Raw genomic sequence first — 21,730 nt, 5'->3', positions numbered from 1 at the left:
TAGACAATGCAGATTTAGATCACTGTGTCCCCACATAAGGTGGCGCCAGTGGGAAGACCCTGAAACCCTGAGTGTGAGTTAGTGGGAATTAACTACAAAGACCTATCAGGTGAGCAGTTGTAGTCCTCGATTAGCCACAGGGCTAGCTAGGCATTATTGAAAAATTGGCATCCTTTGGAGTACAGAAATCAGTCTGATCTGGAGGCCTAAAATGTATCCATGGCAATGATGACACCTGTTGATTCTCTGTAAAGCACGGAACAATAATGATGTTTGGACTGCTGGGTTCCCTGGTTACCATGGAAATAAGAGTGCTGGTTACAATTCTGAGTAATTACGCAGAGACTGAAGTATCGATCTCCCCTCCTCGCTTCCATCCCTTTCTTTAACCATAACCATAGTGATGACTGTTTCAACTGGGCTTCATGAGTCCACCTGGCAGCAGGAGAAGCAACTAAAAAATGTGATTAAGTAAGAAATGTCAGAGTGTAAGTCTTAATGAGGAAGTGTGAAAAAAGAAACATGGCGGGGCATTTTTTTTTCAGTAGAAAAAAGCGAGATCTACTACACTGAATACAATGACATTGTTACTCTAGCTGTTTGCACAGGCGCAGTGCAGGAATTCTCAGAGCACGCCTACGCGCACATTATCTCCTCTTCTCTTTCCCTCTCTTTCCACTTTCCTCTCTCTCTCCCTTTTTCCCCCTCTCCTCTGCCCCTCCCATCACTTGCTCTTTCGGTCTTTCCATTACTTAGTTGACGTCTCTCCTTTCGACCCTCCACTCCCTACCCGTTTATCCCCCTCCCCCTTTCCTTTTCCGCCTCTAGCGGACGCAACTTGCGCAAGCGCACTCGCTACAAAGCCTCGCTCTTTGTCCCCATCTGTCGTTCACACGAACTCCAGTCTTTCACATTCAGTAGCCAATAAGATCGAAGAAATGGTGGAAAACCGATTCCACCTCTGGAGATAAATGTTGATTGGCATATCAGATAACCAATAGGGAACGCCACTTTGTACCCCTTGGGAGGCACCGATCTCCGCCGTCTCGTTTCCGGCGGTCGCGCGCTCTTTTCTCGGGACGGTAAAGGCCGTGTAGCGTCGCCGTTACTCTGAGCAGAAAACAGTCGGTGAGGGTGAGTATGGGGTCGACTTAGTTCTTGTTCGAGAGAAGAGTAGGATTTCTAGTGACAATCGGTGAAGGAAGAGATGACGGCGAGGCTAGGTTTGAAGGAAGGTGGGCCGTTCGTTCTGCGGCCCCTTGAGGCCTTGTCTCCGCGGCCACACGGTCTCCTCATCCCACCCGCGGAGGCCCATCGCTCTCCGCTGGTCTCGCCTTCTGCTTTAACCTGATTCCCGTTTCCCTTCTCATGCCGTTTTTTTGTGCAACACATCTTGGAAGCTGAGTCTTGTCAGGAAGTTCCCCAATCGTTGAGCCGCCCTGGGCCTGAGGGTGTGGGGTCTATTATCCGAGAGCCCTGAAGTCGCGGCTACAGGAGGAGGCGCTTTGTCGGGCGCTCCTCCTCTCGACCTCGTGAGGCCGTTAGTTCCGGAGGAGAAAGGGGGCCCCCTCCCCTACCCCAGCGATGCTTCTTTGTCAAAACTCTGAGCTGGGAAGTTCATCTGCTAGTCCAGCCCTTGCTGTTTTCCTAGGCAGATTCCTGAAGACTTTTTTTTTCCTGTTGCCTGTGTACTCGACCTGTTTATGACATCACTTTTTTAAAAATGAAAATTAATTTTGTGGATTTCCTATCGGGTATTTTACCTTTGGAAAAACTGTTCTCGTAAGCTGCCGCTTTGTGTTCTTAGCAGAAGTCGAGGTTAAAGAGGACTAGGAGGCACTTTGTTATCTTCAGTCAAAGTTGAGGTAGGGGTAGGGTTGTCAGAGAAAATACAGGACACCCTGTTAGATTTGAATTTCACGTAAACAACAAATTTTTTTAGTATACATGGAATGGGACACTAAAGATTTTTTTTTTCAAAATCTGAAATTCAAATTTAACTGTAATGTGTTTTTATTTGATACATCTGGCCACTCTTAATAGGGGGATCCTGGCTAGATTTATATTGTGTCTTTGTCCATGTTCCTTATTACTAAATGAAAGGTCCTAAGAGATTCTTGGAAAAGGGCCTTACCTGGCCAGTGCCTCCTGCAGCTTTCAGGCTGGTCCACATCCAGGCAGCCATTTCCATCTGGTAGATTTTTACCAGGTTTCCCCCCCACACAGTTTCCACTTAAAAGTTGATCCTTTTCCTGCAAATTAAGGGGACATTTTATTTAGGTTTCAGATATGTGGTGTAGTGTTTGGTTTGTGCAGTTGTGTTGCAAATAGCCCCAGTTTTTCTAACAGCAATATGTATTTGCTCTCAAGAAAGTCCATCAGGGTTAGTCTTTGGGGCAAATAAGTAGACGTAAATCCTTACTGTTGACCTTTATGATTTATTCCCTTCTCAGAGGCCACAGTGGCTAGGGGCAGTGAATTTATTACCCAGATATTTGCACATATTTCCAAATTATATTGGTGGTCATCATCAGAAGTACATTACAGGGACAAATGCTTACTGAATACTTGCTACTTTGTGGGCACTGTTTTAGGTGATTTATACAGCATTTTGTGTTCACTGTTGAATGACTTCTTGGGAAATAAACTGAAGGGAAAGAGTAATGATTAGCATTATGGAGACATTTACTCGACACAAAAGTAGGCAGTTTGGTTGTAAAAATAATTTTTGCTCGAATCCAGAAGAGCAAGGGAAGAATGTAATTGATGAAATTTGTCTAACTGGAGCACCGCATATGTAGAAATAGGGGTGGTGATCGTCAGCAAGAACAAGTAGCTGTAATGTCCATTATCTGGTTTGGTCAAAATAACCAGTCCTGTGAGATAGATGTTACCTCCATCTTACAAGTGAGGAAACTAAGACTCAGAGGTTAGGTGACATTTTAGTAAGTGTTTTGAATTCTAAAGTCTAAAATCAAGGTGAGTTCAATTACTCAGTTTATACCATAGCAATGAGCATGAGCTTTAGAGTTCAGCAGACCTGAGTTCTACTCCATGCTTCATCACATTTGTGTGACCTTGGATGTACATCAGTTTTCTTATTCAGAAGATAGTTGTGAGTATTAAATGAGATAATATAGGCTTAGCACAGTGCCTGACATTCAGTGATCAGTTACTATCTGGTATTAACATCTTAACTACCACATTGCACTTTCTAAAATAAAAAATAACTTCCATTGAAGTAATTCTAAATAGTTTAAAACATCCCTATGATCAAAGAGATAATTTCTACTAAGAAATTATAAAATGGCCTTTTTGAATGGAGTGGTGAGGTGTGATTAGGATGTAAATATAGAGTTTTTAATATTTCAGTTTTGAGTGGATCTCTGTAAGGATTTCTATTAACATATAACATTGTGGGTTCCTGAATGGGATGCAAGATACTGAGGCTGGGGCCACTGACTCTTAAATTAAAGGCTGGAGATTTTAAAAAAAAGCGAGAAAGACTCTTTGGATTCTAGCCAGAGGTAAGAAGAAATAGTTGGAGAAATGGCTATGAAAATAATTCACGTTTCTGCTATAGGCTTTTGGGATCAGGGGAATGGGGGTGTTTAATATGTAGGACTCATAGGGGAAAACATCTGATGCTAATGCCCACCTTACCTATCCCCAGCTCTATTTTTATGGTTTAATTTCTTGTATCTTATTTTTAAAAACATTTTCTCTTTTTTTTTAAGGTGTCAAATTTGCTCTGAAACTGTTGCACTTATTCACAGTATTTAAAGTTGTTAAACTAAAAAAAATAATAAAAAATAAAGTTGTTAAACTATAAACTATGTGGCAAAAGTCGCAAAGGTGTTTAATAAGAATTTATCCTATGGAGATATTTATTGCAGCTTTATAATAGGAAAAAGCTGAAAACAGCCTAAATGTCTCATAGGGAGTAGTTTAGTAAATTAGTGTACATCCAGTTGGACTTTATGTGACCATTAAAAATTATAATTAAGTTGACACGAGGAATGAGAAAAGGGTGAATATAAAATAGTGCATTTATGGTTGCAGTTTTGAAATGACAATATATGTTTTTAAAGGTTAAGAAGCGAAAACGGAAATTGTGGGAGGAATATCTGTTCATAGAGGTGCCCCAAGACTTAGCTGAGAGCATTGGTTTATAATAGTGACAAATTATAAATAACCTAAGTGTCCTGGCAGTATAAGGGCTTGGTTGACAGCAGAATACAGAGTCCATTAATAATAAATGTAGAAGATTTAGGGACATGGAGTATACCATTTAGAGTACATACAAATATGTAAATAAGTGACTGAAATGGCATATCAAAATGTCAACAGTGACTTTTTCAGTGGTCAGTCTTTGGGTTTTTGTTTTATTGTTTTTTATGTTAAAGATGTAGTTTGTACTTTATTAATGAAGAAGAAAAGACTGATGAAATGATATACATGAGAATTCAAGTTTTGGCTTGAATGTCAGATTTCTAGTGAGGCCAAACTCACAACTATTTAAAATTGCAAATCTTCCCCTTCCACTCCCTGTCCACTTTCCCCTCCTCTCAACTTTTATTTTCTCCTAGCGCTAAACCTCTTAAGTACTATGTAATTTAATTATTATGTATATTTTCTCTCACTGGAAGGTTATCACTGCTGAAGGCAAGACAGTTCATTGATTCATCCCAAGCACCTAGAATAGTGTCTAGCAAATAAACATTTGGTGAATAGTTGTTGAATTAATGTAAAAAATTAGTAAATAAGAAAAAGTCATTTTTACCATTTTGTTACTGGAAAGCCAGTTATAGAGACTATTTCATGGATGTAGTTTTTAAATCTTAAATTATATTCTTAGAATAAATTATTAGAAGTAGAATTCCTGAGTTAAGAAACATGAACATCTTGATACCTCTTGTTACCTGTTGTCTTATAAAACAACTTTATACAGAACTTAACTGCATTGATATTTTCAGTTTTGGTAGGATATGATATAAAAAATGTATCAATGTTAAAGTTTTATACACATAAGTGTCTTGTATATTCCTCATCCAGAATCAACAGCTACCAAGCCTTTGTCACATTTTTTTAATCTGAGGAATATAATTTATTTTAAGGGAATCATGATGTTAATAATACAGTTTTTGGAGAAAAGATCATTTTCTGCATCTTTCTTTCAGTTAAATCTGACTGGAGGGTCTTATGTTTAGGGTAAAAGATTCATGATTGATTTTTGTCCTTTAATTTACTGGAAAACTGCCCTTGGATAAGGGAGATAGTCCTCAGCTGATCCATTAGGAAATTTCCATCTTAAAACCATCAACTTTTGTATTCAGCCTGGATTATACCAGGAATTTTCATTTTAATCTTATGGGTTTTTGGCCATGCCTAGTGGCTTACAGGATCTCTATTCCCCAGTCAGGGATTGAAGCCCAGCCACAACAGTGGCTTGGAATCCTAACCACTGGGCAACCAGGGAACTCCCTTATATTGATTTTAAACGACAAAATTTAAGATTTTATGATTGTATATGTTTGTATTGGATGCTTTTATTACTTTGATAGTCATTTATCTTTCTATTATGGTTAATAATGATATTTAATAATAACGATATATGCTAGTACAGAACTAGTATTTTCACATATTCATCTTCATAGCTACCTTGAGAGGTAGGTATTTTTATTATCACTTTTATAACAACTTAAGGAACTGGTTCAAAAGTAATTTACTAGTAAGTGTTAGGACCATGTTTCAAATATAAGTATGTCTAAATCTATACAGCCCATACTTTTCCACAGTATCAGCTATAGGCTATGGCTGCAAGGTGCCAAAGAACAAGACTTACTAGTCCTCGAGATAACGAGAATCTATTTCAATCATTGTATTTTTAAAGTGTGCTTTAATATTATGATAGGGCCATTTTTTAGGGAGTAGATTATTTTGGGAAAGTCACTTCAATGCATGTAGTTATTGAACTGGAAGCTTCCTCAAGTCATTCTTTTGCAAGGTGTTCTTATTTAGTACTTGTCTAGTTTCTGTGTGCAATATAACTGCTAGTGCTGGTGGTTTTAGATGGTTGAATTGTACTCCTTCACCATACCTGTTTGAAATAGTACCATAGGTGATTAATTGACATGTAAGTCACCAGGAAATTAGTGACTGAATATGTTCTAAGCACTGAATGTGTCTGACATTCCAGTTTATTTTTAGGGTACAAAGATGCAGAGCAATAAAACTTTTAACTTGGAGAAACAAAACCACACTCCAAGGAAGCATCATCAACATCACCATCAGCAGCACCACCAGCAGCAACAGCAGCAGCCACCACCTCCACCAATGCCTGCAAATGGGCAGCAAGCCAGCAGCCAGAGTAAGTACATGCTAGGTAATGAAGTAGAAATAGGTTCTGTCTTGGGAATAGTTTCTTGATTTTTAAATTCGACTCTTGGGATTATAAAGGAATGGGCTTTTGTGGCACACCTTTGTTGTTCTTTTCCCTATTTACCTCAATACTTAGGATAGAAAAAGGCTGATTCTCTGAAAAGGAGCAGATATGTAGGATAGCAGTTGAATACAGGTTGCTTCGCTGCATTGGCACATCGTTTTGCTAAACACTGTGGTAATTGTATGACTAGTAGGTAGAGAAAATATAAAGAAGGTTTTTAAGACTTAATGGAGAAGAAATCTGATACTGAGTATTATACTTTTAGCCTAGGGCCTCTGCCTCCCTAGTTTTAATCAGAGTAAAAGATCTTTAAAGATATGTTCTCATCCATTCCACTAACTTTGAGCACCTCTTGTATGCATCTAAAACTACAAACAACCTCATCTTCCTTATTTCCAAAAATTCCTACAAAGAATACTCTTTCCTAACTCATTTCTTTTCATTACATTACCCCAAGCCTGAAAGAATGGGAACTGTTAAGGTTATGAAGATTGATTTGGGATTGGGAAATAGGGCAGTTTTTGTGTTTTTTTTTTTGTTTTTTGTTTTTTTGTAATTATGTTTTAAATGTAAAAATCCAGTCACTTCTGACATAGAGCTCCTTGACTTGCTTGGTTTTCTCTTTGAAGTAGCTCTTGTATTGTCTTTCTGTCTCTTGAGTTAGTCTAGGTTGGCTCTTGGACCATAGTAGAGCTGTTGAGAAGTCCGTCCTCCCTCCCTCCACCCCCCAGATCTCTGCATACTGCTTTCACATTCTAAGTGCAATTTACTGATAAGTGGTTAGTGGATAGATTCCATTGGGAAATGGTGTTGACTTCTTTATAGCAGTTACATTTCTTATCTAGCAACAGTTGTAACTCTTTGAGGATATGACTAAATCTCTTCCCAATCTTTTAAGTGACTATGTTTCTTCTCTCAGATGAAGGCTTGACTATTGACCTGAAGAATTTTAGGAAACCAGGAGAGAAGACCTTCACCCAGCGTAGTCGGCTCTTTGTGGGCAATCTTCCTCCTGACATCACTGAGGAGGAGATGAGGAAACTGTTTGAGAAATATGGGAAGGCAGGCGAAGTCTTCATTCATAAGGACAAGGGCTTTGGCTTTATCCGCTTGGTAAGCAGCTGTGTGCTCTAAAAGGTGGTGAAGCTAGGAAATGATGGCTATGGAAAATTAGGCAGTAGAAATAATTCTCAGATGATGTTTGTAAAAGCTTATAGTTGGTAGAACAGGACAAAATGCAGATTTTATTTTAATTTTTCCTGATAGGTTTTTGTTTCAAGACAACATAGGTTTATTTGCCTAGGACTCTGGGGCTTAAGTATGCCCTTTGGAACTTTTTTTAATTGGGAAATTTCAAGCATATAGAAGTGGAGAGAATAGTGCAGTGAACCTGTACATACTTATTAACCCAGCTTCAATAACTATCAAGTCATGTTAATCTTGTTTTTTCTGTATCTTTCCCCTGTTTACTGTCCCCTACAAATACTTTTAGTAAGTTAAGATTTTTTCCTGAAAAAATAGGAAAAGACTTTTAGTAATGATCAAGATTTATATAATTTATTTCCAAAGCCTTTATGCCTGTATTATCTCACTTAAGAGTCCTCAAAACCATGAGGGGACAGTTTTATATCTTTTTTTTAAATCTACTTTGAAAGAAAAATTTTAATTGCTAAAATCCACATAATATAACATTTATCATAACCATTTTTAAGTGTAGATGTCTGATTTTATTTAGGAAATGTGTTTAAGTGTGTGGGGGAAACCTTTTTGGGCATTATCTATCTCCATAAATGAGGAACATAATGTGCTAGTAAGATCACTGGATGTTATAGTCAGAACCAGTCTTCATTCCAGATCTACCACTAACTCAAAACTGTATGGGCAAGTCATTTTTTCTGGGGCTCAGGTTCCTCTAAGAATGTGGAGGGGAGGGTCCCATCAAGGTTTGTGGTTCTAAAGAGGTCTCTTGGAGGGTGTAGTGATTCTGATTACTCTGGTACATAGCTAGCTGAAACTAAAATAATTCTGACTTCTATATTGTAAGCGTAGGTTTTATGCTGGTCATTGTCCAGATTTAACACTTAAGAGAATAGCTTGTCATACTGATGACCATGTAAGTGATGTTAACTCTAGAATTTCCAATTGATTTATTACAAGGCCATCAGAGCAATTAGGTTAACCAAAGAATTATCTGAAACACATGAATCCGTTCTTCCAGTTCCATCCTTTTTTTTTTTTTTTTGTTTTGTTTTTGTATGCTTGTTGCCAAGGGTTTTGGGTTTGGTTTTTTCTTTTTTTGAGACACTGAGGTATTGAGCTATGGTACTTTAGACTCTTGATGGCTGTGTAGGTGGTCATTGTTCAGCTGTTGAGTTATTCTGACTTTTCTCTGCTTCCTAGGAAACACGAACCCTAGCGGAGATTGCCAAAGTAGAACTGGACAACATGCCACTCCGTGGAAAGCAGCTGCGTGTGCGCTTTGCCTGCCATAGTGCATCCCTTACAGTCCGAAACCTTCCTCAGTATGTGTCCAATGAACTGCTGGAGGAGGCCTTTTCTGTGTTCGGCCAGGTGGAGAGGGCTGTAGTCATTGTGGATGATCGAGGCAGGCCCTCAGGAAAAGGCATTGTTGAATTCTCAGGGAAGCCAGCTGCTCGAAAAGCTCTGGACAGATGCAGTGAAGGCTCCTTCCTGCTAACCACGTGAGTGAGGGGTCATTTTCAGAAACATACCTTAAATGCTACTTCCTTCTGTGGTCTGGGGAGTTAACCTCTAAGAACCATGTTCTTGTGTTCATTTAGAAGACTAGATACTATCCAGCTCTCTGGTAGGGTTTTCAGTATAATCTTAAATTAATGGAAATGGTATGAGGATTAAAAGATAGACATTTTCAGTAAGTTGTCATTTAGTCAGTTGTTAAATCTCCCCTTACTGTGAAGTTTTAGAACTCATAAATTGTTTTGTGCATGCAATATTTCTCTTAGTATTTATTCTAAGTCATTATTTTGAGTTCTGAGTTGTTGTATCTGAGCTAAGTTGAGTTCTGAGCTTACTCAGTTGTATCCGACAGTTTTGTGAACTCATAGACTGTAGCTCACCAGGCTTCTCTGTCTGTGTACTTTCCCAGGCAAGAATACTGGAGTGGGTTGCTGTTTCCTTTCCAGGGGATCTTCCCGACCCAGGGCTCAAGCCTGTGGAACCTGTAGCATCTCCTGCATGGCAGGCGAATGATGGCTGCAATGGGGCAGCCCCACACTTAAGTACTTTACCTACTTAAAGGCTGTGTTCAGAGATCTGAACCCTAACCCCAGATTCCACAGAGTTTATTTAAAGAACTTGGTTACTTGGGACTAGGTGTAAAAGCACCTTCAGAAGTATGTTTAATTGTTTAGTGCTGACCCTTAATTAGTTCATTGTGCCACTGACTCGTAGAGAGGGAAGCCTAATGAAGGTTATACTTTGACTAACACTGAGTATTTTTCTTTCTCCCAGATTTCCTCGACCTGTGACTGTGGAGCCCATGGACCAGTTAGATGATGAAGAGGGACTCCCAGAGAAGCTGGTTATAAAGAATCAGCAATTTCACAAGTATGTGATCCTGACAGATTCCCTGTTAGTTGTTTGCCTATTTATTCTTAAGGAAGCTTGTAATGGGTTGTGTAAAAGAGGCAAGTCTTTGCTGTATGTGTTCAGTGGCAGCCATTGTCTTGGCCCTTGGGAGGAATGTAGTGTTTAGTTGGGAGAATCTTGGACAGAGTTTTAGTAACCCAGAAACCTTGTCAATAGAGAGCGAGAACAGCCACCCAGATTTGCACAGCCTGGCTCCTTTGAGTATGAGTATGCCATGCGCTGGAAGGCACTTATTGAGATGGAAAAGCAGCAGCAGGACCAAGTGGACCGAAACATCAAGGAAGCTCGTGAGAAGCTGGAGATGGAAATGGAGGCTGCTCGCCATGAGCACCAGGTCATGCTGATGAGGCAGGGTGAGTATCTACCTAAGGCTTAAAACTAGAAGGACAAAATAACTTTTTTTCAGGAGTTTCTTTGTATCAATCAATAGAGAAAGGCCTAAACTTCAGCTTTTATTCTCTGAAATATTTTGTTGATCTTGGTAGGCAAATGAGCTTGGAGATGTGGCAGAGGATACTGGATTCTGTGGAGAAGGAAATAATAGGTTTGACTTCATTTTTGGAATCTGGATACCTCGGATGGCCACTCAGGGATTAAATATCCCCTTTGCTTTCTGGATCTTTATTTGTGGAAAATTAATGGGCCTATATGAGGAGGGTGAAGAATACTCTGAATCAGTCTGTTGTTTTTCTAGATTTGATGAGGCGCCAAGAAGAACTTCGGAGGATGGAAGAGCTGCACAATCAAGAAGTGCAAAAACGAAAGCAGCTGGAGCTCAGGTAACTTTTTTTTCCTCCAACCCTTTTTCTCCGACAACTCTAAAAGGTAATGTCTTACTCCTGCTTCTTAACCACCATGCTATCTCATGCATTTGTAAATATGTTGGCAAATATTTCCTGGCTGCTTCTCAAGTTCTCCCTTTAGGTAGATGTTTTGACTGCCCATGGTTCTGTGAATTCTTGGGACTGCACTAAAGAGGAAAGCAGCTGAGTGATTGGTCTCATGAGGCTGGCTCCTTTGGGAAAGAACTTTTTCCCCTAAAGGACACATCGGGGTTGTTTTAGGGCTGGGCCCACTTAACAGTTGCCTGGAGAACTAAGGTAGTTTTCAGTGGGCTCTTGGATCTCCTTAGCTGAATGCCCTATTAAGACAGATAATCTGTTCAAGTTCTGGAATGCCTGTGCTTAAATATCTTGGTGACTCTGTGCAGGCAGGAGGAGGAGCGCAGGCGCCGAGAGGAAGAGATGCGGCGGCAACAAGAAGAAATGATGCGACGACAGCAGGAAGGATTCAAGGGAACCTTCCCTGATGCGGTATATCTCTCATGTGCCCATGATACGACAAACTCACCACTAGGATTAGGAAGCAATAGGCTATGACCAATTTTTCCATTCTGTGACACTTCTTTTAGAAAGAAGCAGTCATAGGAATGAAAGGTAAGGTTTGAAGAGGAGCTCTTTTTGCCTCACAGGCAATTTAGGATGAAAAGCTGGGGCTAGTATGTGCTGTTTAATCTCAGTGACTGCAGGATCAGATAGATTTAGTCCTGTAGCAGCCTTGCCTGGTCTTCTGATGTCCTCAGCAGTTGTTGTACAGGTTGGAGCCCTGAAAGAAATCATGTGTCTCTCCTTTCATCTCTCAATTTGTTCCTAATAGGAAACTCGACTTGTGTCCTAGTAGCTCTAAACTTGAGTTCATTGTACAACTACAGTGAGTTAATTTAAGGAGCTGTTGCAGATGTTCTTTAGTATGTGGTCCTTAGTGGATTGTGGTAGAATGAATGCAGTGCTGTCTTGGACTGTCTTGAGTGTTTTTTTGTTTTCCAGAGAGAGCAGGAGATACGGATGGGTCAGATGGCTATGGGAGGTAAGGGCTTAGGAGATTAATGGTACAGATTTCTTTTTTTGTCTCATCTCTGGTGAACTATGTAGCTTCTCCTACCTAGTCCAAATTTAAGGGGCTTGACATTTCTGGAAGCAAATTTTGGTGGGAGGGTAACATGTCTTAGCCCAGAGGTCTTGGCTTGTTTCCTTTGGCGTAGATAAAGAATGTCAATGTCTGTCTCCTCTACTGATCACTACTCTGCTTTAGGTGCTATGGGCATAAACAACAGAGGCGCCATGCCCCCTGCTCCTGTGCCAGCTGGTACCCCAGCTCCTCCAGGACCAGCCACTATGATGCCAGATGGAACCTTGGGATTGGTAAACTGCAGAGCTTTATAGTAGCTAAATGGTGATAGGAGGAAGGACTTTGCCTTCATGGTCCTTGGGCCTGCTACAAATTAAATAGTTTTTAGGATCACTGTTATCTATAAAATGTTAACCTCAAGCTCTTTGAGTCTTGTGCAAACCCAATCTTAAATTATATTTTATCCTCTGACTGGCTAGTCTTGATTGACATTTTTTGCTACCCTGGGTAAATAGGTTCCCTTTTGGAGGGAAGGCAACAAAGGTTAGGCATTATATGAAATACATGTGAGTCCAAAAGATTTATGGCTCATGCAATCCTGAGGTGGTTTAGTTGTAGTGTCAGAATGTTTACTTTGAATAGGGTTAAATTTGCCTGCCCTTGTCCATATACCTAGTTCAGGAAAAAGGACTTGGCTAACATTTATCCAGCCCAGGAATTTAGTATATAATGTTGCTTAGCCTGTAGGAATCAGGATAAAAAGTTAAAGATGGTTGTGTGGACCTGTCAGCGACTTTCTTTTTAGGGTTATCCACTATAGTTTAAACAGGCTTAGTCTCCCCTACCATCAGAAATGTTGAATGGAAGTGGCCTCCAGGGGAGGGACTATGGATGGGTGGGAAGCTACGGCACAGGTTCTATTATAACATCATTCTCTTTTCTCCTTAAGACCCCACCAACAACTGAACGGTTTGGCCAAGCTGCTACAATGGAAGGAATTGGAGCAATTGGTGGAACCCCTCCTGCATTCAACCGTGCAGCTCCTGGAGCTGAATTTGCTCCAAACAAACGTCGCCGATACTAATAAAATTGCAGTGTCTAGTTTCCCAAAACCCTTAAAAGAAGGACCCTTTTTGGACTTAGCCGAATTCTACTCTGGAAAAGTGTTAGGGATTCCTCCCAATAGTTTAGGTCTTCCCTGCCTGTAGTACTCTAGGGAGTATGTTGGAGGCAGAGGGTAAGGGAGGGGTGATATTTAACAAATCAGTTCTATGTGGTATATCCTTTCACTAATCAATTCTGTGTGGTGCATTCCTAAAATCTCATGTGATTGTTGAGAGCCTGCGAGGGCCAGGGAGCCATGGCAAAATGGATCCAATTAGAGCCCCCATTAATCTTAATCATTCCACTTTTTGTCCACCCTGTTCTATTTGCTTTCTTGAGCCCCCCCCCCCACCCCAGTCGGTAAAGAATCTGCCTGCAATGATGGAGACCTGATTTCGATTCCTGGGTCAGGAAGATCCCCTGGAGAAGGAAATGGCAACCCACTCCAGTATTCTTGCCTGGAGAATCCTGTAGACAGAGGAGCCTGGCAGGCTACAGTCCATGGGGTCACAAGAGTTGGACACGACTTAGTGCACTGTCTTACCCCAGAGATCCTGCCACATATACCACAAAAATGAAACATCCCCCAATGACCTTGGCCCCACTGTTCCAATCACTCCCAGGTGGGAATTCAGGCACATGTCCACAGAGGTCACAGACAACATACATACGGTTCTGTTATGTCCCATATATTACCCTTTCATGTCCCAAGGAAGACATTTTCTCTTAGAGATTTTCATTTAGTGTATCTTTAAAAAATCTTGTGTTAAACTTGCCTCCATCTTTTTCTTGGGTAAAGACAACCCAGAAATGGCCCTTTTGTGTCTGTGATGTTGCCATTCACAGCTTTGATAGGCCTAGTACAATCTTGAGAACAGGGTTGCTGTATGCTGAATGTCAGACGGTAGCTCTTAGCTTTGCCTATCTTAGGTAGTTATGCTGTGCATTTTTTATTGGTGTACCATGTTTGATTTGTCCCTAATACCTTTGAAGTTTTTCTGAGAAATGAAATAATGCAACATGAACTTATTAAAATACATTTTAAGCCTTTTAATTTTCTGTGCTGTTTTTGAAGGGGGGAGGAAGGGAAGTTCTGTCTCAGATGAGTGCAAGGCTATAAGAATAATCCTTTATGACCTTTTGCTTAAAATATTAATTATCTAGGCAAACATGGGAAAGTTAGATGTATACTATGGTCAAAGTGGTTGAAGATCCGGTGCTATTGGTGGTACACAGAAGTAATGAGGATGGGAGGAAAGCTGCTGCTTTGAAAGAGGAAGAAAATGGACTGGAGGAATTGGGGTACCTTCAGCAAACTGGGAGGGGGCTTAAAATTGGTTCTTTGTTTCTGAGCAGGCTTGAACTTAGCATGGTAAATCTAAAACAAGTCTCAGCAATGGTTAGCTGACCTCACCCAGGTTCCAAGCCCTACTCTGCCTGATACTTTTTTCTTAAGCCTCAGAGCTGAAATGTTCCTGAGTTCTTTCCTATTGGCTGGGAAGACCAACTGAAGTTCCCTTGCCCATGTTAGGAGGTGTACGCCTCCTGAACTAAAGATAGAAACAGCTGGCCTTTCCAGGCAGCTAAAAGCCTCTAGACTAAGAGGTGTTCCCCACTCGGCAGCCAGACTCCTTGAAATACCCTTTCAGTAATTCTACCAACGCCTCCATGTCTCTACTCTGCCATAACAAAGGCTGTGGGCAGCATTTTGACCCCCAAACCAACCTTCCTGGTGAGTAATCCTGACCTTGCCAGGAGCTCTGTGGGTGCTAAGGGAGTTGTCAGCTGTAGGCAGTCTGTTAAAGGAACAGAAATTTAGTGTGTACCTGCCTTAGTTTAATTGGTCTGGGTGTTCTTAAGTCTTTACTGATATATATATATATATATATATATTTATACCTGGAAAAGTAAGAATTCCTTTCCTTCCTTGATCTTGCTACTGGTATCCACAGATTCCTGTTACCATCACCCTGGGGTCCCAATCTTCCATGATGCACTTAAGGTGAGGAATAGGGAAGGGGGGAATAGCAAGACCATTTTGCAAAAGAAATGCAGCCAGGAATCTAAGCTGAGCTGGGTCTTTTGTTACCAGGGTTGGTCCTGCTGCCGGAAGCGAACTGTAGATTTCTCTGAGTTTCTAAACATCAAGGTAAATTCTTTACTTTCGGGTATTCTGCCCCCAATAGAAGGATTCCATCCCTAATCTTCTTTCCCTATCTATACTAGGGCTGTACTGTGGGACCACACTGTGCTGAGAAGCTCCCTGAGGGCCCTGGTACAAGCAGTTCACTTCAGGAGCAAAGACCTCCGAATGTGATTCCAAAGTCAGCAGAGACTTTGCGTCGGGAGAGGCCCAAGTAAAGAGGAGGTCCCCGGGTTTTTCGTACATTCATTGAGCTTTTTAGGAGTGATTAATAGGTCATTGAGGTTTGGGAGCTAGAGACCAGAGATATGAGGAGACCCAAGTATCAGGGCTTGGTGTATGTTTTGTGCCTTAGGGGAAATTTGTCCAGAAATAATGTCCCTTGATCTTAAGATGGTATGGGGTATGATGGGGTAGGTATTTTGAATCAACAGAGTAGATAGCCTCTCACAAATACATACTTTGTTATAATACAAGGGTGATTGTTGAATGAATTGGGTTTTTTTCTTTTTGGGAGAGTTTTAAAATATGTTTTATATATTAAGAATGTAGTAGTATTGGCAGCCAGGAGGTTGCCAAGAAGAATAAATCAATTTTGTGGCAATAATATGAGCAACAGAAGAAAGTCTACAGTTAATCAGATGGAGAAAAGGGAATGATGCAGTTGTATAGAAAAATATGGATTTAGAGCAACTGAGTAGATTGGCAAGAGAAGCCCTGGGGAATTCCCCAGGGTTCAAGGATTTGGCATATCCACAGAGAAGAAGATTGGCAATGGGATTGCTATCCATCTTCTCTAACTCTGCCCTACTTTCACCAGACTTCTTCAATTCCAATACCACTGGTGGGAAGGTTGGCACTGTTGGTCACAGTTAGTGGGTCAGGACTAAATCACCGCACCCATACCCCCTAGGTCAGAGTTGCTTCCAAAGTTGCTTCCGCTAAATATATCCCAAGCCCTGGAAATGGCACTGGAACAGAAGGAATTAGACCAAGAACCTGGAGCAGGTAAGTGGGTCCTTAGTAGGACAGGTTTCACAGGCTGGAATTTAGTGAAAGTGGCAGTTGGGTGGAAGAAATGAATAGCGTTCCTGACTCTTGTTTTCTTTGCCCAGGAGTTGACAGTAGCTTGATCCGGATTGGGGCCAGCTGCCAGAACCCAGGATGTGATGCTGTGAGTGAGAGTTTCTGGAGGACTCAAGCGTGTGTTTGAGAGATGTGATGCCCGAGGGATGGCTGGGTGTAGATGTGAGGCTGTATACATTTTTATTCATTCTGATCTGATTCTTTTCCTGATTCTCCTTTATCTGTCTTAGGTATACCAAGGCCTGGAGAGTGATGCTACTCCGTGTACCTACCACCCTGGAGCACCTCAATTCCATGAGGGGTGATGAAGGGGACTGGGTGGGCTGTGAGACAGGTTTTTCCCAATATTGACCTTTAGATTGGAGTGCTTGTGGAGAGGGGAAAGGAGATTACGTGAATTCTATTCCTACCTCAGGGTGAAATCTTGGAGCTGTTGTGGCATCCAGACCCTGGATTTTGGGGCATTCCTGGCACAGCCAGGATGCAGAGTTGGTAGACATGATTGGGGGAAGCAGGTAAGTCCTGACTTTAATGAACCCTTGATTAGAACCCAGTTCCCAAATAATTTCTCCTCCTTGTACCTCATGGCCAAGCTCTGTATCTTCTCCCTTTGCATGGACCAAATAAGATTTCTGCTCCCAGTGGTTTTGCAGTATGAGGTCGTGTTAATCTTTCTGGCATTCCCTTGTTTCTTCTCCACATACACCATGAGAACGCCCCTTGGGATAAGAGTCCATTCTTACCATCCACATTTCACATCTTCTTTTTAGCTGCCAGCATCTTGCCGTCATGATTGGCATCAGACAGATTCCTTAGTAGTGGTGACTATATATGGCCAGATTCCACTTCCTGCATTCAACTGGGTGAAGGCCAGTCAAACTGAGGTGAGGAATGTCTGGTGCTGGATGGGAGGCCAGTGAATTGGGTGATATTATCATCTTACAGGCTAAGTCGTCGTATGCAGTTAATATGTAGACTCCATAGTCCTCTGGTAGAGCTCTAAGGTCAGGGTTATCTGACTGGCCTGTGGATGTAGGAAATACACCACTGGCCTGCTTCTGTGTCATAATAATGTGTTCTGACCTTCTGGGATTGTTCCTACCCCTGTAATTCTTTTCTCTCAGCTTCATGTCCACACTGTCTTTGATGGTAACCGTGTGTTCCAAGCACAGATGAAGCTCTGGGGGGTAAGTGAAGAGAAAGGGGCACAAGAGGGGGAGGCAGATGGGGTAAAAAGAAGGGTTGGACTGGAATGAATAGAGGGTGTCTTGAGGGACGAAGTTGTAGTGGGAAAGTGGAGGTTTTCTCATTTGCTTTGATATTCTCTCTCTCTCTCCCTCTTCTCCCTATTTTCTCCCCTTCCCCCCAACTCCCCTTTCTTTCCTCTTTCTCTCTCTCCCCTACTTATTCCTTCCCTATATTTTTCCCCATCTTGCATTTTTTATTTTTCTCCCTGTCATTCATCACCACCCTGCCCTGACCCAAATCCCTTTGGTTTCCTCATTTTGTCTTCTGTGTTCCTCTATCTTTCCCTCCTCCTCAGGTCATAGACGTGGAGCAGAGCTCTGTCTCCTTGATGCCATCTCGGGTTGAAATTTCCCTGGTCAAGGCTGACCCAGGATCCTGGGCCCAGCTGGAGCACCCCGATGCACTGGCTGAGAAGGCTAAGGCAGAGGTTGGGTTAGAGATGGATGAGGAAGAGTCTGAGGATTCAGATGATGACTTGAGCTGGACAGAGGAGGAGGAAGAGGAGGAAGCAATGGGAGAATAGTGACACCAGACAGTCAAGTCTAGATAGGATCTCAGTGACTCCCTTAGAATTTCAGAGACCAGGATATGGTTGGCCATGGAGTGTCACTGAGCAACAGGAGGCAGAAGGAGGGGAGAACAAAAGTGTCCAAACCATGCTGTTTTTTCCCTTAAATAAATCTTGTATTCTGCAGTTTCACATAGTGTTGTTCTCTCACCTCACTATCTAAGATTGCACTCATTCCCTCCAGCTTCTGTGTGTGTGTGTAACACACATGTGTGAATACAAGCACATGCAATCAATTCTTCACAACCACCAAGTATTTACTGAGTACTTACTACGTGCCCAGTTACATGTTAGGTGGTTTAGAGGTATCTGAGAAGCAGTAGGCTTATTCATTCCTGTTAGGAAAATTATAGTGTGGTTGCCAAGTCAAGGCTAATCTATATGAGATAATAATAAACATTATCAAGTAGTTTAACTGAGTGCTAAATTGTGCAGTACAATTTTAAAAGCTATAGGAGTTGAGAGAATGGAGTGGTTAATGTGGACTGTAGTAGAAAGGGAAAACACCATGGAACAAGTACATTTTTTACAGCTTTAATTAAATATAGTACACATCGTATACAATTTACCCAAGCGTAAGTGTAAAATTCAGGGTTTTTTTTTTTAGTATACTCAGAGTTGTGCAGCCACAATCAATTTTATTTTTATTTTTTGGCCACACTGCAGCATGTGGGATCTTAGTTCCCCAACCAGAGATTGAACCCATGCCCCTGTAGTAGAGCGCAGAGTGTTAATCACTAGACCACCAGGGAAGTCCCAACCACAATCAATTCTAAAAGTTTTTGCCATTCCCAAAAGAAACCCTATACCCATTAGCAGTCACTCCCAATTTCCCCCCAAACTGATACAACCACTGATCTACTTTCTGCCTCTATGGATTTACCTATTCTGGATATTTCATACAATATGTGGTTTTTTGTGACAGACTTCTTTCACTTAGGATAATGTTTTCAAGGTTCATCCATGTTCATCCAACACGATGCTCATCCGACATCAGTACTTTGTTCCTTTTAATGACCAAATGATATTTCACTGTGTGGATATAACACTTGTTTATCTCTTCATCACTTGAGGTATATTTGGGTTGTTTCTACTTTTTGGCTATTATGAGTAATGCTCCTGTAATAATGCTCCCATGAGCATTCATGTTCAAGTTTTTATGTGGACCTATGTTTTCATTTCTCTTAGATATATACCAAGTATAATTGGAGTGTAATTTCTGGGTCAAATGATAGCTTTTAACCTTTTGAGGAATTGCCAGACTGTTTTCCAAAGAGGCTGCACCATTTTACATTCCCATCAGCTGTGTATGAGGGTTCCAGTTCTCTACATCTTAGATATCACTTGTTACTTGTCTTATCTAAATTACAGCCATCCTAGTGGGTGTGAAGTAGAATCTCATTGTGGTTTTAATTTGCTTTTTCCTGATGACTAATGATGCTGAGCATCTTTACATGTGCTTGTTGACCATTTTTGTTTCTTATTTGGAGAAATGGTTAAACCAAACCTTTGCCCATTTGTTAATAGGATTGTTTGTCTTTTTAGTGAGGTTTTTAAAAAATATGTTCTAGAGATAAATCTCTTGTCAGAAACATTTATAAATATTTTCTCCATTCCCTGTGTTGTCTTTTTACTTCCTTGGTGTCTTTTGATACACAAAAGTTGTAAATTCTTAGGAATTCTAATTTATCCATCTTCCCTTTGGTTGCTTATGCTTTTGAGGTCATGTCCTAGAAACCATTGCCTAATACATGGTCATGAAAATTCATTCCTGTGTTTTCTAAGAGTTTTATAGTTTCAGCTCTTTCATTTTGATCTTTGATCCATCTTTTAAAAAATACTTATTTATTTGGCTACACTTGGGATCTTCATTGTGTTATGTGGGATCTTCCATTGTAGTGCACAGACTCTGGTTATGGCACGTGGGCTCCAGAGCACAGAGACTTCAGTAGTTGTGGCACATGGGCTTAGTTGTTCCATGCCACATGGGATCTTATTTCCCCCACTAGGGATCAAACCTGCATCCCCTGCGTTGCCAGGTAAATTCTTAAAAGTTTTTGTATGTGGTATGAGGTAGGGGTCCAACTTTATATTTTTGCCTATAGCTATCCAGTTATCCCAGCATTGTTTGTGGGAAAGACTATTCTGTCCCCACTGAATTGTCCTGGCACCCTAGTTGAAAATCAATTAACCATAAATGTGAGGGTTAAGAAATATATTTTGAGTGGAAATTTGAAGAGTAAGGAATTTGGATAGCTATGGAAGAGTAGGGAAAGCCAGGCTTGGGTAAGAAGGTATTCTATTTTACTTTTTATGTTTTATTATAAATTCTAAAGGGCTTCCCTGGTGGCTCAGAGGATAAAGCAATACATTGTCATTGTAAAAGACAACGCACAAATGTGTAGCGTAAGAATTAAGAACTCCTCTTTGGATTCTCTCCAAACTTAGTCCTTTTGCTGTTTGTAACCACTGCTAACATATCAGAAGATTTTTTTTTTTTGGCCACTTGGTATGCAGGATCTTAGTTCCTTGACCAGGGATCCAAACTGTGCTCCCTGTAGTGAAACCATGGTGCCCTAACCACTGGACCACCAGGTAATTCCCTCAGAAGGTTTAAATGAGGGAACAAAAGGGTCAAGTGAAGTGTGGCTAGATTGGGAAGAGCCTAAAATTCTGGATCAAGGATTTTGAATATGATTTTAAAAGAGAGTTAAAAAGGCATTATAGACATTTTCTTTTCAAAAAATTTTATTCTATTTATTTGGTTACACTGGGTCCTTGTTGCTGCATGCAGGATTTCTCTAGCTGCTGCATGCAGGATTTCTCTAGTTTAGCGAGCGGGGGCTATTCTTTGTTGCAGTGCACCAACTTCTTGTTGTGGTGGCTTCTCTTGTTGTGGAGCACAGGCCCTAGGTGCACATGGGCTCGGTTGTGGTGCACAGTCTTAGTTGCCCTGTAGCATAGGACCAGGGATCAAACCTGTGTCCCCTGCATTGGCAGGTGGATTTTTATCCACTGTACAACCAGGGAAGTTCAGCCTTTTCTTTTTAAATGTAGTTTTTGTTTTGTTTTTTTTTTTGGCTGCACCTCACAGCTTGTGGGATCTTAGTTCCCTGACCAGGGATTGAACCCAGAACCATGGCAGTGAAAGCACTAACCACTGGACCATCAGGGAATTTCCTTAAATGTAGATCTTAATTAGAGGAATGATATCTCTTTTTTGGAGTCTCTCTTCAATCAGATTTACTCCCTCAACAGCGTGGCCAAGAATCTGGGATTTCAGATTCTTAGAAACATCAAGCTAGGAAGCTTACCAAACCTCAGGTGATCTCAAGTATTTTTCATAGCACCCTTTTATCTCAGTTCAGATTCAAGGAACATAAGGTTTCATTAGTAGCTAGGAGTAAGATGGGGGTGGGAGAATGGACATGGGCAGCAAAGGTGAGGGATTGCAGCATAGCATGGCTGAGGATTTAGAAACTGAGGCAAGATTAGGGGATGTTAGAGAATGCATCAAGAAAGTTTCCTCTACCTTTCCTCTACCTTGCAGGAAAGTTTGAGCAGAAATAAAGGGGATTCCTGGACTTCCAGGATATTC

The 21,730-nt window shown here is 41.1% G+C and overlaps 2 protein-coding genes across 3 annotated transcripts; both read left to right on the top strand.

Annotated features, from left to right (window-relative positions):
* The first annotated feature begins 876 nt into the window (after positions 1–876).
* On the top strand, positions 877–14,141 carry NONO (non-POU domain containing, octamer-binding). 2 transcript variants are annotated; one of them, XM_005700665.3, is made up of 11 exons: positions 877–1,134; positions 6,211–6,370; positions 7,365–7,558; positions 8,846–9,147; positions 9,938–10,033; positions 10,232–10,428; positions 10,770–10,854; positions 11,286–11,388; positions 11,902–11,941; positions 12,167–12,276; positions 12,933–14,141. In XM_005700665.3, exons 2-11 carry the CDS (start codon positions 6,220–6,222, stop codon positions 13,065–13,067), a joined length of 1,413 nt encoding a protein of 470 aa, XP_005700722.1. In that variant the 5' UTR covers positions 877–1,134; positions 6,211–6,219; the 3' UTR covers positions 13,068–14,141. The 2 variants fall into 2 exon arrangements, with proteins under 2 accessions (XP_005700722.1, XP_013831867.1); XM_013976413.2 differs by having other exon boundaries at positions 1,014–1,134; positions 6,200–6,370.
* Positions 14,142–14,666: 525 nt separating this feature from the next.
* Positions 14,667–18,264, top strand: ITGB1BP2 (integrin subunit beta 1 binding protein 2). The gene is made up of 11 exons (XM_005700663.3): positions 14,667–14,819; positions 15,040–15,089; positions 15,180–15,236; positions 15,314–15,444; positions 16,144–16,238; positions 16,346–16,404; positions 16,547–16,617; positions 16,732–16,831; positions 17,087–17,200; positions 17,441–17,503; positions 17,860–18,264. The coding sequence occupies exons 1-11, from the start codon at positions 14,756–14,758 to the stop codon at positions 18,085–18,087; spliced, it is 1,032 nt and encodes a 343-aa protein (XP_005700720.1). The 5' UTR covers positions 14,667–14,755; the 3' UTR covers positions 18,088–18,264.
* The last annotated feature ends 3,466 nt before the right edge of the window (positions 18,265–21,730 follow it).

Source organism: Capra hircus, unplaced genomic scaffold (genome assembly GCF_001704415.2).
Source record: "Capra hircus breed San Clemente unplaced genomic scaffold, ASM170441v1, whole genome shotgun sequence".
Taxonomy (NCBI): Eukaryota; Metazoa; Chordata; class Mammalia; order Artiodactyla; family Bovidae; genus Capra; species Capra hircus.
Note: the sequence above shows the minus strand (reverse complement) of the source record. Positions and strands in the feature narration are given on the sequence as shown.

Coding starts and splice junctions, on each gene's coding strand:
- NONO (XM_005700665.3), top strand. CDS start 6,220: ATGCAGAGCAATAAAACTTTTAACTTGGAGAAACAAAACCACACTCCA. Junction 9,148..9,937: donor GGCTCCTTCCTGCTAACCAC/GTGAGTGAGGGG, acceptor TCTTTCTCCCAG/ATTTCCTCGACCTGTGACTG. Junction 10,034..10,231: donor AAGAATCAGCAATTTCACAA/GTATGTGATCCT, acceptor CCTTGTCAATAG/AGAGCGAGAACAGCCACCCA.
- ITGB1BP2 (XM_005700663.3), top strand. CDS start 14,756: ATGTCTCTACTCTGCCATAACAAAGGCTGTGGGCAGCATTTTGACCCC. Junction 14,820..15,039: donor CCCCCAAACCAACCTTCCTG/GTGAGTAATCCT, acceptor TGGTATCCACAG/ATTCCTGTTACCATCACCCT. Junction 15,237..15,313: donor CTGAGTTTCTAAACATCAAG/GTAAATTCTTTA, acceptor TATCTATACTAG/GGCTGTACTGTGGGACCACA.